Here is a 20,216-nt window from a genome sequence, read left to right on the forward strand (position 1 = left end):
AGGCAATATGACAAAGATTCAAAAATACAAATATAGAGAAATATATATATATATATTATATATATATATATATATATATATATATATATATATATATATATATATATATATATATATATATGTATATGTGTTTGGGGGGACTTTTTAGAGATTTAAGTATTAAAAGGCTCCAGTGTGCTGTGCGGTTTAATTATCAATCCAGGAGAAGGATAAGGATGCGTAAAGAGTTGAAGGTATGAAGTGCAGTCTGCAATATGCAAAACTACACTATATGGATGAAAGTATTGAGACATCTGCTCATGCATTGTTTCTTTTGAAATCAAACAGAACAGTTCCACTGCTCCACAGCTCAATGCTGGGGGGGGCTTTATACCCCTCTAACCCCCTCCTGGCATTAGGTTTTTGTGTGTCTATTGATAACACTTCTCTACAGGGCTAGACAAGCTGTGTGTATGTATTTACACGTGTCAGCAATGGGTACACCTTAAAGTAGGTGAATACATTCTTCAGAAGGAGCGTCCCCAAACATTTGGACATATAGTGTGTGTGTGGTCAAATGCTGCACAATAAGGAGGAGGTAGTAAATAGCTAATAAATAGCAGTATAGATATTTATGAATGTTTTTGTGTGTCAAAGTAGACCTAGGTAAAGTCCTGGTTGAGGGCACGAATAGGCTGCAGGAAGAAGCTCCTCCTCTTTCTCTGTGTTTGCCATCAGGGAATGCAAGTACTCAGAGTTTGGTGCCACTGACATGAATTTATGGACCCAATCTGTGGTGAGCAGAAAAGCTCCTCATAGTACAAAACATCAACCCTTGAAGCAGGTAGACTACAACAGCAGAGGACCATTTTTAGGTTTTGCTCGCCGAGGCTGCAGCGAGCACAAGATCACCAAATCTGGGCTGTTCTGAGGAATGTTGTCTGATCTGATGAAGGGTGCAAATATAATAAATAATAATATAATAAGTGTGAATTTGAAAGGCAGCAAGGAAGTGCACCAAGACGATGATTAGGGCGGAAAGGTGAAATGATAAGAAATTTCATGTCTTTAATGTCTGAGACCTTGAAGTCTGAACACCAGAAGACAGAAGATTTGACCATATATGAGGCTATAATTAAACAGAGTTTACAACAGTGTGAAATACATGGACATTTAACCATGGCTGCACAATGTGGACACAGTCCTGCCTTGTGACCTTGCTTGCAATTGAACACATTATTGAACACTTGATAAAATTCTGGCAATAAAGAATGAGATTAATTGAAATGCACACAGAAACAGATTTACCACTCAATCCCACTTATTTATTTTGTAATATAGTCAATAGTAATTCCATTCAATAGAACACCCACTCCTTTCACCCATTGTCCCCCAGCAACCGCATGGAAATCTGCAACATCGCTCCTCCCTTCTGCCCTTTTCTGATTGGTGCTTCACCAGTTTGGCAAGCGTTACCTACAAGCCCTTTTCGCCTCACTTATCACTTATAGCTGTTGTTGGTGGCCTGGATGTATGTACATTTTGGGGGAGTATGTAGAAGTCAAAAATGATATATGAACGTTTTATGGTTTTGGTTTACTTACTGCAAAGTAAGGATTTAAACGTGAAGAACCTTTAAATCAACTCTCATCTCTACTACAAACAAGGTTCTTAAGGGACCCAAAAGTGGTTCTTCTATGGCATCGCTCAAAGACCTGTTGGAAGCTGTTTGAGTGATTTTGGTGTACTGAAGTCTCATTATTCAACTATGCCAGGCTTCAAATATTTTATTTTATATGCACTTGCTACACCTTGCCTGTTTGTTTTGTCTACCACTGCCTGTACTGTACCCAGAAATGGAAACGTGTGGAGCACTTGCATCAAATTTGGCACGTCATAGCTCGCCATACAACGGAATACCATGTGCCGGCTAGTTATTTTGGATCAAATGAAGTGTGAATGTATAAAGAATAAACAAACTGTTTACACATTTCTTACCAGTTTATTTGTAACAAATAAAGAGTTCCACGAATACCCCTGTATTCTCACACAACTCTGTCCTCACAACATAAGTAGGAAAATAAAAAAGCATAAGATTAATTCTCTAATATATATTTACATTTACTACAAAATCAGAGGTAAATGATCATCGACAGGCCTCACTTGTGTTCATGTTACCCAATGGGAGAAATTGCACAAACTCTCACATCAACGTTTGACAATGTAAAAAAATGGCAATCAAATGCATATTTGGTCTCACATGAAATAAAACAGCCATGGTGTTCCTACATTGCTGACCCTGCGATGTAGAAAAGAAAGCGAATCAGTGCTGAATAAACAGGTAATATCTCAAAAAACATTGAAGCTGGTATAATGAAACACAGGGATGATAACAGGCTGATTTCAAAAGTTGATGGTAAGAGTTTTTGCAATTCGGAATCATGAGAAATTTATTTCAACTGCAGAGATATCGAGAAACAGAACAAATGCAAAAAAGCAAAACGAAGCGTAAGGGAGGACAAGGGGAGCCAAACAGAACATTTAAATGAAATCAACTGAACCTTTGGCTCCTGCTAAAAGGTGGTTTCCTTGAGAAATCTTGGTTTGTTCCTCTCTTTCAATTTACGACACTCCTGACCGAGGACTAGAGAGAGAACTACGATCACACCATCCCGTCTCCTGTAAAACACTGAATGCTAATACTACAAGTGTATATTCTCTTTAATCTTTGACACCAAAAGATACTCATTTTATATCTTAACATGCACACACTGTGAGCGATACAGTGATATTCTTCTCAGACGGCATCAATAACATTCCGTGCTGAAGAATTAATACGGGTTAGTGCATAGAACAAGAGTGCAGTCATTTCCAAAAACGCTGAAGGGGCTGCTCCCTAGTGTGGATAACGCCACGGCCACTGTCCATAACAGAGACACTAAGAGCATTTTCACATATGTCTAGCTGACCAGATTCCTGGGGTGCCTGGCCCCCTACATTGCAGTAAAGAAAGAGGATTTGTGAAATAGGGCCACGCTGCAGACCTCTGTGAGGTATTCCACAAATAGCTGGGTAACTGAGTATTCCATGACATGAATCGAAATTTTGACTGGAGATCTGGAGAAGCCATGATGCTTTATAAACTTTATAAAACCGATAATCAAAACCATGATTGATTCTTGTAAACAAACCATTTAACGCCACTGACGGGTATTCCACTTCCAATTTGTAACCACAAAACTCACATCTTCATTTTTATAGTGCAATGTATTGTTTATAGAACACTTAAATAACCCCCAGGAATCCCGTTTAAACCATTAAACTTCTTATGTGAAAATGCCCAAAGAGAGAGCATGTCCAAAACAAAAGGATGTGAAGCAGCACCTCACTATCTGAATAAGCGCCTTCAGACACTGCACACTCTCCGAAAGGCAAGAAATATCAGACAAGTACAATTTTCAAAAAAGACAAGACCAGAAATACAGTTGAATATTTACTAAACCGATGTAATTGCTTTCGATGAACCATGGTGGTGTAGGAACTCTTCAGGAACAGAAAAATATATAACCTGTCGCAATATCAAGTACAAATGAATTCTTTCACATCTTTTCAAAAGTAATGAATTGGGGCAAATATATCAAGTCCTTCCAAACATGTGCATGCATATACTGTAAGTAGTAACAATTCCTAAAGGCCTTGGCAGCATAAATTTGGGTTGATAAATATGGCTTTGTAAAAAAGAAAAATATTGTGTGTGTGTGTGTGTGTGTGTGTGTGTGTGTGTCAAAGTGAGACACAATGCTTGTCTGTTATCCAGGCAATATTAAAATTTCCTGTGGCACATGTAATTACATTTTATCAAAGTTGAAGTGTTGTCTGAAACGTAAAATGCAGGTATTCATACACAGAAGTGAATCATTTAAAACATTTAAAACTATGATAAGGCACTACTACTGAACGATCATCTGTGTTTTTGTATTGAACATGTCACCGTATAGGTTTTCATAAGGTGAACTTCAAAACGTAGTGTCTCTGGTAAAGTGTAGTTATTTTTTTTTCTATCAATGGTTTTCTTTGTGCACAAATCAGTGCCTCACTTCACATTTCATAGTTAAACAATCAAAACAAACTTTTAGGTGATAATATATAGGAATACTGTATATATATATATATATATATATATATATATATATACTGTATATTTATATAGTTATATTTACTATTTATATTTCAGCAGACAATATAATTACACTATGGATCCGCCACTCCTAGTGCTTACCAATACATTTCAAGGTGCACTTATATTGTACAGTATTGCACAGCATTTCAGATAACTCACAACAGCTGATCCTCGTCCCATTTTGTAAATAGCATTTCTACGTTTATCGTGTGCTCTGTAGGCTGAAATCAAACTTCTGTGATCAGGTATTAGTCCTAATCTCTTTCCAGTCACAGACACAAGTGACTTAGTGGTGTCCACTTTACAATTGGTGACATAAATCAGTGGCAAAATCCATTCAAAAACACTCACTGTATCTTTGATAATCAAAACTGGTGTGATGAAACAAACATTCCTAATTGTTTGATCACGTGTCTCCCATGTGCTTTGTCCACAGTGTCCATAATCAAGTCAGACTGAATACTTTCCAAGTAAAGCAAAAGACAATTAAAGCAAAAGTCAATTGTTCTACAATTACCCATGGTAATACTAGCTTCTGTTTTATGCTGCACAGAGGCGCGCTCCAAAATCAGCTTAATTTCTTCATTCTGAGTTTTAAGTTGAGCGAAAGAAAATGACCTCTGGCTCAGCTCGATGCAGCCTTAAACGGAACCAGTGCGCTGGCTAACCCAAGAATACAACTTCAAGGTGTAAATGCCCAGACAGTGTAAAGACAGTGGCGTTGGGAGACAGTGATTTAGCACAGGAGATAATAAGAAAGGACATGGCCTGTTGGTCCAGAAGACCATACTGGAGACCTTATGTTGCATAGTGATCAAAACTGCCCAGGTATTCCAGCGCTGCACGGTAGCAAAACTGGTACTGTTCCTATGGAATGCAAAAGAGACATCAACAGGTGCATGCAGTAGAAACTCAAATACAAACAACACTTATAGAGAGTAGATACGTTTCCATCCAGAAAGATTTAGCAAACCGTTTGTTTGGAAATTGCTGGTAGGAACTTTTTTCCATTTAACTTTAGTGGATAAACTGTTGTTCCATAAACTGGATAAACTGTTGTGTAAAATGTTGCAGAAACCTATATCGGACAACCTTTTTTCTGGGAAAATGAACGCATTTAGACATAAACTGAGTGCAGTATGACAGTTGTTATGTCTCTTTCATCAAACATACAAAGAGTATGGTGGCGATGTGTAGTTAAACTGAGAAGGAAACAGAAAAAAACAGAAAAACACTGCTATTTCAGCCAGGTTTTGCCAGGTTCATTTGATCACTTGCAATATGTGCAGAGAACTGATGGAAATGCAGCTACTGAGAAATACTGTATAATGTTCTATTTGTTATTCAAGTATAGCTGAGTGCATGCATGCTTACCTCTGTTTGCACCATGGCTGGTCTCTGTGTTCGCAGCATTTTGACAGTTTGGAAGATGTCGACCACGCCCTCATAGCGCATCCTCTCTAACACTATACTCAAGGTGATGAACACACCCGTCCTGCCAACACCAGCGCTGTAATACACACACAAACGCATTAAACTATTTTCCAAATATATTACAGTATCAGTTGACATTTGATATTTGATATTCTGAAATAAAGCCTTGGTGGACTTTAAAGGTATGCTTGAGATAATTGACTTAGAAGGTCCAATGACACCCAAGCTTCAGCTTCCTCACAGAAGGCATGATGTTTTTAGAGTTAGAGCTTTCTGATACTTGATTGAATTCATCTTGCCCTTTACACATTGCATGTTTCCACTGCCAGAGGAAGCAAAGCATCACCACAGCATCACCAAAACACTGCCATGTTTCACAGTAGGTGGTATTTTCAGTAATGCTTCATTTTTCCTCAACCGGACATAACCCTGATTCATAGACCAGAAAAAGTTCCAGTTGTGTTTCATCACTCCACAGAACAGAATCCTACAACTCTGTAGCTGATATGGTTTTCAGCATATGGACGTTTGTAAATTTTGCCTAATGAATATAATTTGCCATTTTAAATATGTTGGGCTGCAACTGTACAAACAGAGTCAAAGTAATACAGAGTATTTCAGATTTGGTTTAATGTCCTCAACCAGATACTTTCGGTAGCCATCAGCAAGCCTCTGAAAGAAAGAAATCTGGTTTGATATTTGACCAGTCTTTGATATTTGTTGATTTCCTGGTACACATTTCTTTCAAAGATTTTAATAGGGTTTGCGTCAGGCCATTCTAAAAGCTTAATGGTAGCCTGCTTTATCCATTTGACAACCATGTTTGATGTAAGTCTAGGGTCATTGTCCTGTTAGAACAACCAGTTCTGTCAAGCTTCAACCGTCTAGCCGATGGTTGGAAGTTATGCTGTAGATCTACCAGCTGTTGTGAATCATGATCACTTTCAGGAAGTGTAGAGACCTTGTAAAAAGACATTAAGGAACTTAGGGACACCACTGAAGAAATAACCCAAGTGGGTGCACATATGTACAGTTATGACCTTGTATTTTCAGAAACAAAATAAAAATTCATTCATTCATGCCCCAAAAGTCATTGAAAGTCCAATATTACCAGAGTATCTCAGATTTCATGTATCTGAAAACTGCAACTGTATATTGCAGTGAATTGCCAGATACTGGACACCACATATAAAGTGTACAGAATAAAAAAACAACATAATAATTACTGTATACTGCAGTAAACAGTACAACAGCAAAAATAACAAGTTCATTCAGTCCATTTCTTCTGCCATCAATCTTGCATATAGCTTAACATTTGACATTTTTCTTACTTCTTCCACAACCAGAACACCTACTCACCTGCAGTGTACTGTGATTGGTCCATCCTGACCAAACTGCTCTTTTGTTTTGTGCACTTGACCAATGAAATCAATGAAGCCTTCTCCAGATTTTGGCACACCCTGCTCCGGCCAGTCAGTGAACTGGAACTGCCTAACAGTTCGGGACTGGCCATCCTAAAAACAGAAACACGTAATGAGGTCTATGTAAAATATATATATATATGTGTGTGTGTGTGTGTGTGTGTGTGTGTATGTGTGTATGGGGAAATGGTCAGGCAATTCCAGACTATTCAAGGAAAAGAGGTCAGTACATGGTGATTCACTGGATGCAAGTGACTGTATATCCTCACATGTTCCACAGAACAAAAATGAACAAAAAAGATTCTTACAGAGCACAGTGTGAGTATCGTCTAAAAGGTGGTGAGTCTAGGGGAATGAAGTGAGCTGCAGCACATTGAGTACAAAAGCATTTTTAAATGTGGCATAAAGTTATTTTAGCATAATTGTTGGAATTAAAATGTAATACATTTTAATGCCCTTTTAAAACTCCAACAAACATGAATGTCGTGGATAAACACTAAACACTTTATTAGAAAGATCTGTACCCCAACACCTACCATTTCTACATTTATATAACCAGCAAATTGTGTGGCAGCAGTGCAATGATTCAGGTCATGTTCACATTCATAATCTCAGTGATTTTAAATGTAACTTAGTTATTGATACCTGATGGGCTGGTTTAAGTATTTCTACAATTGCTGATCTCCTGAGATTTTCAGCCCACTCAGCAACTTAGACAACTACTCTGTACAATTGCGGTGAGCGGAAAAGCATCACAGAATGCACAACACTTCCAACCTTGAGGTGGATGGGTTTGGGCTACAACAGCAGAAGAGCACATCAGGTTTTACTTCTGTCAGCCAAAAACAGAAAGCTGAGGCTGCAATAGGAACAGGCTCACCAAAACTGGACCGTTTAAAAACACAGCCTGGTCTGATGAATCTCGATTCTGAATGAGGCACATAGATGGTACAGTGAGAATTTGGTGCCAACAGCATACATTCATTGACCCCGCCTGCCTTGTCCAGGTTGGTGGAAGTTGTGTATTGGTGTGAGGATTTTTTTCCTGTACACTTTTTTGGTTTTTAAGCCTGTTAAAACCAATTAATCATTGCTTGAATGCTGATCATGTGCATCCCTTCATGGCTGCAGTTTACCCATCTTCTAATGACTGCTTTCAGTCATGATAGTATGCCATATCATAAAGAATCATCTGAAACTGATTTCATAAATATGACAATGGCACGTCGCGATGCTCATTGCTATCTTACACCCTGCCAATGTGTGAATATATCTACGCCGATGGACGTGGTGGTCTCGAAATGAGGTGTGTTCAGGTCAATTTCTGGCGTATTGCTACCTTGGCAATGGAAAACACAGGTGTACTGACTGAAAACAACCTAGGGAGACGTCAACAGACAGACGCTCATTACAGGTGCGTGCCCTGTAATTACCTGTAACATAATTTACTCTTTAGTACCTCTGGATAAGACTGTCAGCCAAGTGCCATGTAATACCTCTAAGAGTAAAAAATTAAATATTTGGAGACACTGTTGAAAACTGTACATGTATTTTAGACTATGTGATTATGTGTCTGTTACAATTATCAAATCTGAAAATCTTTTGTTATTGGCTTTCCTTAGAGTGTTTAAAATACACATTATTAAAATACACATTATTACTTGATTACTTCAATTAGGACTGGGTTTAACTCTAGTACAGTGTAGCATACAGTTGAATGGAAATCTCCCAAAATGAAAGTATCATGCATATAAAGTGTAAGAAAATAACATACTCTTGCATCAGTCACTTTAAACTCCCTCAGGATGTACTGTGGCATGTTGTACTCCGCCATGGGATCCACCACAAAATATTGATAACGTGCTGACCTCTCTGATGGCCAGTATTGGTGGCATTTCTCCTGCAAAATACAATTTACCATTCAGAAAGAATTATCAACGAGAATGCCATATAGTAATAGACCCACTACCAGACAGAGAAAATGTGCATGAAAATGTGTGTGTGCATTTGTGTATATGTGAGCAAACGTGTGAGAGAAAATGTAACTAACCCTTCCCATCTCTCTGAGTTTAGTGAGCATAACCACAATAGTGGAGTTGTGTTCCCAGAGCATCCTCCAGTAATCTTCAGCTGTCTCAGCAAGAGGACCCTGCGTTGCTATGTATGCCCTCTGCTGCCTGCAAAGGGGAGGAGAAGAGAGATTCTATTTAATAAAACTGACCGAAAACATAATTTGCTCAAATTGAACCGTCTTAAATATGAAAATATATATTAACATACATAAACCTTACATATATTTTTAATTTAAAATACTTTAAATCCCATACCTATATCCATCTATAAAGCTGGCATTGACATAGTCTGAGCCCTCCACTCCTCGAATTGGCTGTAGACTCACTCGCGTGGTTTCATAGGGCATGATATTAACCAGTCTGTTTTTGAACTTATTGCAGGGTAGGTTGGCGCTCACAAATCGGGAGTTGTGTGCCCTGGCATTGGCTAGTCTCTGAACCATAAAACAGAGCAAAAGAGAGGGGACATGAAGGCCTGAATCTTTTAAACATTCTGCTCTACCGGGGGAAACATTCAAACAAACACGAACTGCAATGTAAATCACTGCTGTAACTGCATTTTTACACCATTAATAAAAATGTCAGCTGCCATTAAGATATGTAAAATTGTATAATGAACAAACCAGTCTGGAGTAAATGTAACTGTGTCACTGTTACTGTTTCAGAGAGCTTTTCTTATGACAGCAACAATATGCAACAAAGCAAAGATGCTTAAAAATAGGGTATAGAAAGGGTGCAGAAAACTTTAGCTTAAAGCACTGAGGCCTAGAACTTAAAGCAGTCTGGTCTAGAGAACAAAGCTAGTGTATGAAGTGTTGAAATGTAGCACTCACTTTAAACTCCTGTTCCATTCCGCTGATGTTATCTGGTGGTTCGGCCTGAGTGAGCCTCTGTATGTAGGCGTACAGATTTCGGGCGGGAACCTCTGTGTTTCCACAGGTGACGGCTTCCAGCAGCGCATCATAAATGAAGATGTATTGCTCCTCCGTCTGCACCATGTAGTTCCGCTGCGAGCGCATCAGGGTGACGTGGCCATACACGTCGACCGTCTTCTCCTGCTTCACCCGCTCCAGCATGGCGTCAATTACAATGAAACAGCCTGTGCGGCCCACTCCGGCACTGAGCGAGAGAACCATATAAAAAATAGCATGGTTTGTACAAGACTAACTAACATGACATACGACAACACTGTTTTTTACAATTATGGCAACAATTACATACAAATACACACTTGTCAAAAATATACGGTAAAAGTCTAAAAAACATATGTATGCACTTTAGATTTGAACCATGTCATGGCATATGGCAGGGTATATTGGAAAACAGCAAGAGCTATACCTGGTTCCATAAATATTGGGCACGGACATGATTTTTACATTTATACATTTGCTTCTGCACACCTACTCGGTGGTTTTGAAAAATGGAGAAAGCAAAGTAAAATTCTTAATAAGCAAATTATCTGCGAGTACAGCATATGCATAGTCTGCACATATCTATATGAATGCTTTTAAACATAGAAGTCTCATGCCCTACATCCACGCACTGTTAATGTCACCACAATGCAGACTTGAGGAGGACTGAAGAGCTTAGGGGCCACTTTTGGGACAAGGCTAAAGGGGCCCTTTCAAATAGTAAATCCTGCTACCTTAAGGCCTACTGCATACTGTGCCATAACAGCGGTCCTGTACCAACATACACTGCACAAAATGATGCAACTAAAATCCTGGACAAATTCCATGTCTGGCTGTAAAACATCAGTCACACTGGTAAGATTATATGCTAAAACTCTTCGATGCTGATGTTCTGTTGTGGCTTGTTTTTCGCTGGAAAAACCACAGCTTAATTATAAGGAAAAGGCGAGCTAGAGGACAGTAGGCTTTTTTCCCTGTCCGTTGTGTGGTAGCTAACTCTGACGCTTTAAGGCAGGTCACTGTATATGTGAACTGAAGTTCTGGACCAGGCTAAACTATGTACGCTTTCTCTCTCTGCTCCCCTTTGGCTGTTTTTAGATGTGGGTCAGCAGCTGTCATACTGCGAGATTGTGGATGAAATTGTCTGACAATGCCACAACATTATCAGAGGCTGTCTTTCTACAATACACAGATATCAGACCATAAATAAATTAGAGTGGCTAATTTAAAGTGAGTCCTACAGCACTGGGATGTGGAGCAGTGGAGCTATGTTCGGTAGACGTTTATCACGGTCTGGCGTCATCACGTCCGGCTCTGCATAGTAACATTATCGAACGTCCGCCTGCACCGTTTAATAGAGCGTTTTCAACCTCCCTCAAATATCTTCTTTGGACCTCAGAACAGGCAACAGGAAGGCAGTTAACATGTTTGGAAGTCTCTCAACATGATGAAAGGCTAGTTTGTCTTGGCCGAAAAGTTGTAAACATTTCTGTGAGCCTTGTGTGAGTCTGTTTACCACTGCATGGATCTCAGCTGTGAATTTGTTAATTGTGAAATGCAGCAGCGTTCAGACAGCAAAGCGTATTAGAGTTGGATCAGCTAGGAATCCAGAGAAGGAGCAGAGTGTTTCTTTATTATAACCCCATATCACATCTCTGAAAAGACTAAACCTTACTGAGCCTTACTGAACTTATAATTTACTGGAAAAACCTGGTAGGTTTAATTCCTCCCATGTAAACATCAGCGAGTGCCTTGAACACCACAACTAGGAAACAGACACACTATTGTATTACTACATTAAACTGCTCACCAAGATACACTGCTGAGAGACCGTTTCTCAAGGTTTTTATCTAGACCTTGCTGATAACAATTTGAGAGGATGCTGAATTAATTAATTAGAATTTGTAATCACAAACCTGAGAAAGTTTGCCCCACCATGTTTAGCCCTGCATCTCCGATTTATATTAACTCTTGTTTAATTGGTTGCCTCGTTAAAAATGACACATGATGAACTTTTCAGCTTGAGATGAAAACTGGTAAGTGTGTTTGGCTAAATTATGGGTGAAATAAGGGCAGTAACCTCAGCCAATGATTACAACACGAATAGAAGCTTTTTAACGCTACTATTTACATGTCTATATTAAATGAAGCTGTGTTCAATACCTTTAGGATGAATTGGAGTGGCTTTGTTTTTTTCAGAACCAGCATCAGTACTCAACCTGAGGTAACACTAACCTCTCCAATGCGCATCTTGTGCTCCCCCTCATGGACAGTAATAAACAAGCATTTGTTGACAAGTGGCAGTAAAATACATAATATTGTGCTAATGCACAAAGTTACATAGTGTGATGGCAGGATTTCCGGGCCAGGAGTGGCAATGGCAAAGATGCCATTCTCTCTTTTATAAGTCAGTGTACCACCACAACACAGCTGTTATTGTAATGTAACAGAGCTACATAATGCTGCTTTCAGTAAAATGGATACATCATAGCTCAAAAAATACCATAACTAGTTAGCTAATGTACTCGTGTAATACTGCAGTGTTCAAAGGTGGGTATACCTGCAGTGAACCACAATGGGGCCAGCATCTGGAGGGTTGCATGCTTTGACTCGACGGAGAAAGGCCAGGAAAGGGGTGGGGTGCTCAGGTACGCCGTGGTCTGGCCAGGCCGTGAACTGAAACTGCCGAACTTCACGCCTCTCACTGCAACCACTCTGTTTATCACACACAGAATACACATGGCCTTTATATATATACATATATATACTGTATATAAGGTATAAGATATATTGCTGTGTTTGTATGTGTGCATTAGAGAAAGAAAGTGAGAGTAAGACAGAAATGTGTAAGGGCCTTATTTTTCACTGCATAATTTGCTCCATGCTGCAGACTCTAAATTGCTGTTATTTTCTCAAAATGCTCCTCACTGCTGAAGCTTGTCTCTTCAAGCTGTCTCTACGATAGCGGTGTAAAAATGGGACGCATGGATGAATCCATTGTAACAAACTAGACTTTTTACCTCTTTTAATATCGGGTAGCATCATCGTAATGGTACAAACTCCACTAGTGCAGTGTAGCAGTGTCAGACTATAATTTTAAATGTAGTTTTGAATGCAGTTCACAATGCTATAGAGAGTGTGTGTCTGGATTGAAACGCTTATTAAAATATGTGTTTCACAGGCAGATGGCTAAAAATGCTTCAGAAAAACGTTTAGTTCAAACTAGCCTTGACAGAGAAAGAGACTAAAAGGAGGGTGAGTGGGAAACAAAATATGGGAGCTTAAGTATGACAGAGAGAGAGATCTAGAACTGTGTGCGTGTGTGTGTGTGTGTGTTAAAGAGAGAGAGTGAGATATGAGAGAGTGTGGGTGTATGAGTTGTCAGTGTGTCTGTGTGTGTGTGTGTGTGTGTGTACATGCTGCGTGTTCACCTTAAACAGAGCGTAGGTCCTCACGCAGTATGTGGCAAGCTCCACCGTATCCAGCACAGAGACCTGCATGAGGCCATATGTCTCGGTGCCTCTGCTTGGCCAGTATTGATCACACTTGTTCTGCACAGAGAGCAACACACCGTCACTAAATTGCTACAGGACTGACCACGCAGCAGCAGCAACACTTCACTAAACCACAGAGAACCCCTACAGCAATCAGCTTACCGCTACACACAGCAATTCCATACCGAACACCTCAGTGCTTTGCATTAGAGATGTCCTGATCAAGCTTTTTGCCCAGTCCAGATCCTAATCTGCATCTGATCCATTATTTGTAGTTTTTGCTGCACATTAAAAATGTTTAAGTATATTATTAGGTTTAAGTTGCTCCAGTGAAATCCCTTCACTGTAAGAATGTACATAGTGACACCCTAACCTGATACATGTTCTTTACATGTACTATATGTTGATGAAAAGTCTAAAACACAAGGAAGGTGAGGACATGTCTGTGAGCAGACAGCTACGTCTCTGGTGTGCATTACCATAGAAAATATTCTTTCTATTTTAAATGAAAAAAAAAATAAATAAATAATAAATGAGTTATTAACAGAAAAGAGTAGACTACTTTTACATCTAGTTTTATGGGTTAACCCTAGTTGACAACTGAGCACAATGAAGTAAAATAGCTATTCCAAAGGATCACAAATAGATTAGACTCAAAGATGATATTGAGCCACTACAATCCATTACATGCTTTTTATCAGCTCTGAAATGGATCTGTCTGTCAGTCAGATCAGGACATCCCAGCTATAGACAGCAGTTTCCTATCAAAACCCTCATTGAAGATGTAAGATCACCTCTGTAAGATCTACATTAAGTCTTATTTCAACAGTTACTACTAACAGGCATGTTACTGATGTTCTCCTAGAAATCTGACCTCTAAACCATTGCTAAGTTACACTGTGATACCAGTGACATGCAGTGATCAAGTGACTGCCAGATTTACATTGGGAAATGCCAGCCCTGGCTATATGGAGGTGCAGAAAGCGAGACAGAGAAAGATTAAGAAAAAGAGTGAAGAGGTGAAAGGCAAACATGTAGGAAAGCTAGTGATAAAGAAAGAGTGCAAGAAGGAGACAGAAACAAAATAATCTGAAGTAGACATCTTGCCTTGGAGAAGAAATAGGAAGGCATCTGGAGAATAACAGACAAACACATCAAGCTTTGATCTACTGAGTCATATGAGACAACAGGCTGACTGGCAGAAGAAAAATTATTAATGAGCTTCTGGCTCACATTATTGAGCGTATATTAGTTAATGTGTGTACTGGAGTATGAGAGAACTTTGTGATATTAGAATTAGGAAATATGATATTATTATTATTATTATATTGTGATTAATCACATGGTAGAGTGATGTGTCCTTTGTGGTTTTGGAGTATATTGTGGATATCTTCAGTACTTCTTAAAAGCATGTCCAATAAAAAGTACCTGCATAAACTACATAGTAACAGTTAACTAACAGAATGGCAAACCATTATGCTATTACTGTCATCCCTATTATCAAACACCAAATAAAAACTAAAATGATTAGTGGAACTACTGTTGTGCTCGTGTTCATAAACCTCCATTGGCATTAGAACAGTGTATTGGCAAGAACCTTGCAAGACAATACGTAACATGATACAGGGGTTACGATTCAATATATTACAATATATAGTCAAGCTGTAAGCAAGGCGATATACTGATAAAAGTTTAAGAGGTTTGTTATACATTTTAGTATTAAAAAACACCATCATATGCATAAAATCTGAGTAAATCAAAAAATTAACTTTTTCTGCAAGGAGAACAGTGGGATCTAGTGCTATCTAGCAGATAAATGAACCACTGTCTGCCACCTATCTTTACATGCAAACTATTCATTTAAAGTACATATTGTGTTTTTGAGAATTGATACAGTATTGCAGAACAATATCACGATACTTTGATATCGATGTTTTCTTATACTGATAATAATTATCTATATGTGGATTGTAGTGTGCACAGGTCTTAATCTCTGCAAACAAAATGTGTGTTTTAAAGTGCACCAACCATTTAATTCTGGATCTTAGTCCTTGTCCTTGAAAACACAAGCACATTTAATTGCATTTTTATTGTTCCAGGTGTATAAACCATAACCCTTTTAGACACTGAGGGAGCTACGCAAAGCTAGGCTGACACCAATACCATCTTGGTAATTACCCAAAAGCCCCAAGACGGTTTCTCAACCCGCTCAGAATGTATGCAGATCTTCATTTATTTGGCACAGACAACACCTTGAGGTTCACTGTATAGCTTACTCTATTCAATGAAAGCATAAAACAAACATCTCCCATGATGAGGGGGCTTTCTTAAGTAACCGATAAAGTTTTGGCTTAACGTTTTAAATAAGGCCCCATCCGTGCAATTGTATTAAATTGCAGCGTTTCCTCTAGGATTTTTTTTTCAGCAGCGGCAGCAGACCCACACTCAAACCCTCCAATTTAATTGAATAATTTTATTTTAAATTGTTAAAATTAGGAAATATCACTTAAGAGATTAAATACAGTGAAAAAAATGTATTTAATCTGTTTTCAAGCTGAAAGATACAAGCTGCCTTTCTCTCTGTGTAAATTCCAAGCCTCATGTGATCTACTGTAGCTTTCTGTTGTCTTAATATGGCTTTAATTGAATGTAGTACTGTCAAATTGCTGCGTGGTGGTGTACGCATTGTGGCGCACTGAGGAACTGAAAAGTAATGGATGTTATGAAGCGCCTGCATGTGTCGATGCGTGATGCCAATACCAGGGTACACCGGGCTTTACGTTACATTGAGATTGTTCTTTTCAACAGTAAAAATCTAACTTACATTAGCGAGTTTAATCTACGTATCACTCTCCTTTCCTCTCTTTGTCTTTATTGTTTTTGTCTCTGTCTTGTCGGGTGTGTAAAGATATGAACACTGGATTGGACGCCATGTCTCCGCTTCCTGTATTATTTTGAATTCATGTATTTTTTTTCAAGTCTAAGTCCAGTGATTATTAGTAATCTTAGCCAAGTATCACTCATTGTACACTACAGAAGCACATAGAAATCAGAAATGAATAATAATGGTAATTAGAGCTCCTTTAGAGCATCCCTGCTTTTACATTTTTTGATCAAGGGATATGCTTTTTTTTTCTTGGAAGCCAGCATCAATCTGTTCTGAACATTTCCTTCCATCAACAAATGATCACCCTTATGATAAATGACACCTGACCAGTATTCATGTTTGGTAAATAAATATAAAATGACTTTACTGACCAAGATGTAATTTTTTTGCAGTATCATCCTAGTCCGCATCTATAAATGTTCTCAGTTAAACTGGCTGCTCTTATAGAGTTCATTTCAATTGGCATTAGGTGTTTTAGAGTAAACATCATAATGAGCAGTGTAGGTTAATTATAATGACACTGGCTGTCTGTTTGTGTGCTGTGTGTATACACAAGCATGCTCACCCTTGATTTTTCCTCGAGTTTGGTAATCATGATGATATTAGCCGTGTGCTGTTCCCACACCATCCTCCAGAAGTCGCTGATTGTCTCAGGCATTGGCCCCTGGGTAGCAATGTATGCACCCTGCCGACGGTAACCGTCAATAAAATTGGCATTGACGTAATCACTGCCTGGCTGACCTAAATGCCAATAACAGAAGAGAGTAAGACTGGAGAGATCATAAAAGCTAAAACAGCATTTCAAATATCATTCAAACCAATTACTTTTTACAAACTACATTTTTCAAACAACAGTCTAAGGTTAATGCTTCCTAGTCTTGCTTGAAAAAACATAGTTCAGGGAAAAGCTTAATCTATAATCAGCACTTTAAAGAAATGTGGTAACAAAAGAATCCAAACACATTTTTCAATTTTCTTAAATGTAATCCATCAGTCAGATGTTCAAAGTTTCTTAACAAGTAACATCCATTATAGATGTCATGTCATAGTGTGTTCTGGTTAACATTACAGTTTTTTTTTAATCAACTGTGTGAACTACTCTTTTAACCCTTTAACTCCTACAGGACACTAGACCACTTTTGTCCTACAATTTACAGTTAGAGACTTACTGATCATGGTTTATATTAAAACACATATCATTATTTCAGGAAATAGTAACAACAGTAAGTTAAATAAAACAACATAAATAAAATAATAAATTAAACATAAAAGAATATAATTTAACACAGAGCCGTCAACCCAGAACTGAAGGCAAATGGACAGTAACAACTGTAACTGGCTTTGTAACTACAACATAGAAAATCATATATATATATATATATATATATATATATATATATAAAAAACAAGATTTCGTAATTTCTTTTTAAGAGTACAGTGAAAGATATAAAATAGCAAGTGTTATCCAACATTTGCACAAAGGGAAACAACTAAATACTAATGAAATTGGCCCTTTTTTGGCTGCTTAAGGGGCATGTAATGTTAGGAGGCTAGCGGTGGCCTCACTCACTGATTTGACTGTAGATGAGGGTCTGAGACTAACTGGAAAATGGGAAAAACACAGATAAAAGGCAAGCTGGTACAGTTACTTCAATCGCAACTGAGATCATATCAAAAAAGCAGTGAACATATGAAAACACACCGCTAAGAAACATTTTAAAAGACTGGCTGTGGGGTTAAAAACAAACGTTCTATGTCTCTATGTAGCAGACATACTCATTGAAAATGCCATTGCTGGCCCACCCACACATCTACACACTTTCCCTCACCGTCATTGTTGGAGAGCACTACTCTGGTGTGGTCGTAGGCGATGACATTAGCATAACGGTTCTTTGGTTTGTTAATCTCCAGGTTTGAGTGCTCCCATGAGAACTGCTGCCCGGGGTCAATAGACTACACAGGCAGAAATGTCAAAGAAATGTCAGGTTTCACAGTCATTATCAAACACTTACAGTGTAATTATACTCTTACACATACAGCCTTCACTCAGCACATGGTTTATATTATCGTCTACAGCATAACTCTCCTATTTACTAGAGTTGTAGTTTGGGTATATTTAACTTGTACCTCATTGGCCATTTTATCACAAGCACTTATCATACAGATGCATGTTGTTGCTTTACAATAACTGAGTGTAACTCATCTGTTACTGCACAATTTATCCGTCCCCCTTTCCCCCCATCAAATATGTCTCAAATGTCTTGTGTGCACAGCTCTCTTCAGGTCGTGCCACAGCCTCTCAAAAGGGAAAGGTTGTGACATTTTTTAGTTGATTTACTTGTATGCTTTGGGTCATTGTCTTGTTGCATCACCCAACATCTGTTTACCTTGAGATACACCTTTTATTTCATTGTTCCCTTGATAATCACAAGGTGACCCTGCAAGCAGCCCCAAACCAAAATGGAACTGCATTCTCTGGAATAATGGAACATCCCTAAATACTTCATTAATTTATTAATGCTACTGATTTCAGAAGAAGCGCTAGACTAGCTGATGTCTACAAAATTGTGTACATACTGTAAAGGTGTACCTGATAAAATGCCCAATGATTGGCTACCAAGTAAATTGGTCACTTTAATGTATATGTTAGCACACACATCACATATCATTTCACAACGCACATACACATGTGACTTTACCTCATACTCTTGAGAAAATCTGAGATTCTCATTGGCTTTCATCCTCTCTATGTAATTCGGCAGTTCTGAGATAGCAACTGGTGGATGACTGGCCATACCTGGTAATCATAAAAGCACAAGGTCTAAAAAGAGGCTACAACAGACATACTAAGACCATGCTGTTAGAGAAGATCCTTTGGTTTAATTCAGTGAGGCTTTCAAAGTAATGAATGAAAACGCTATGCACATTAAAAGTGCTTTTTTCCGCATAGAAACAAGAAAAGTGCACATACATCAAAGAGAGAGAGCAAAGAGAGTAGTCTTGCAGACAGGCATGGCATGGTAATAATAGTAATTACACATATTTTGCTGTTGTATGTTTTGAGTTGATTATATGAGTCATTTTATTATTAGCATTTCTACACAATTCTGCGTTGGATGGGATGCATTATGTGTTTGTGTGTGCATGAGAACATATGTGGCTTGTTTAATCAGGATGGATTAGCTGAGAGAATGTGTAGCTGAGTTAGAACATCCACTGAAGTTAGAAGGCTCACATATGAAATAACAACCAAAACTAACTTGGTAATCGACGATAACCAGAGGAACGTAAACCTAGAAAGAAGAAAGCATCATTTTGATGTTTGTTTGTGTGTGTGGGGCTTGGGGGGGGGGGGGGGGGTGCAGATGCTGCGTGCACCTTAAATAGCTACATACTGTGTAGCAGTAAATGCATATTAGCCTGGGTTGGGTAATGTGTTTGAGGTCAACTTTCAGAGAAGTAAGTGTATATTACCAGGTGTTGGAAAGTTGATCCTGCGGAGCTCCACAGGGTCAGAGGGATGCTGGGAGCTCATTGCTTTACTACTGCTGGGGAAACTGCACTTTCTGCCTTCTAACTCTGCCCGCTTCCTGTAACATCAAACACAAACAAACAGGTTGTTTTCCCCCCAACTTTTATAATACTCTCTCTTTTATTAACAATATCGCAATCACTGTCAAAGAGTTTTCAGAATTCTTTAAAATGTTAAATTCTTCCCACCCACCTGTCAGGTTTGCTGGTTTGTATCCAGGAAAAAGAAAAGAAAGATCAGAAAAATCAGCATCAGACACATTTGGCATATTCAGACATTCACACCATATTGTTAGAAGTATTATTA

General features: G+C 38.5%; 1 protein-coding gene across 7 annotated transcripts in view; it reads right to left on the reverse strand.

Moving 5' to 3' along the window:
- Window positions 1-1,961: 1,961 nt before the first annotated feature.
- The window catches only part of ptprdb (protein tyrosine phosphatase receptor type Db), a 115,209-nt gene continuing 96,954 nt past the window's right edge, over window positions 1,962-20,216 (reverse strand). For 4 of the 7 annotated variants that reach the window (XM_072669834.1, XM_072669833.1, XM_072669830.1 and 1 more), the window contains 15 exons: window positions 20,103-20,114; window positions 19,853-19,968; window positions 19,639-19,671; window positions 19,078-19,175; window positions 18,208-18,331; window positions 16,944-17,119; window positions 13,429-13,548; window positions 12,558-12,712; window positions 9,920-10,205; window positions 9,342-9,520; window positions 9,065-9,191; window positions 8,789-8,914; window positions 6,953-7,107; window positions 5,534-5,669; window positions 1,962-5,026 (listed from right to left, as the gene is read on the reverse strand). In XM_072669834.1, coding sequence (XP_072525935.1) covers window positions 4,958-5,026; window positions 5,534-5,669; window positions 6,953-7,107; window positions 8,789-8,914; window positions 9,065-9,191; window positions 9,342-9,520; window positions 9,920-10,205; window positions 12,558-12,712; window positions 13,429-13,548; window positions 16,944-17,119; window positions 18,208-18,331; window positions 19,078-19,175; window positions 19,639-19,671; window positions 19,853-19,968; window positions 20,103-20,114 — 1,912 coding nt within the window. In that variant the 3' untranslated portion in view covers window positions 1,962-4,957. The remainder of the gene's footprint in view (window positions 5,027-5,533; window positions 5,670-6,952; window positions 7,108-8,788; window positions 8,915-9,064; window positions 9,192-9,341; window positions 9,521-9,919; window positions 10,206-12,557; window positions 12,713-13,428; window positions 13,549-16,943; window positions 17,120-18,207; window positions 18,332-19,077; window positions 19,176-19,638; window positions 19,672-19,852; window positions 19,969-20,102; window positions 20,115-20,216) is intronic. The other 3 variants (XM_072669836.1, XM_072669837.1, XM_072669835.1) reach the window with 1 other exon arrangement.

Source organism: Salminus brasiliensis, chromosome 24, assembly GCF_030463535.1.
Source record: "Salminus brasiliensis chromosome 24, fSalBra1.hap2, whole genome shotgun sequence".
NCBI classification, from domain to species: Eukaryota; Metazoa; Chordata; class Actinopteri; order Characiformes; family Bryconidae; genus Salminus; species Salminus brasiliensis.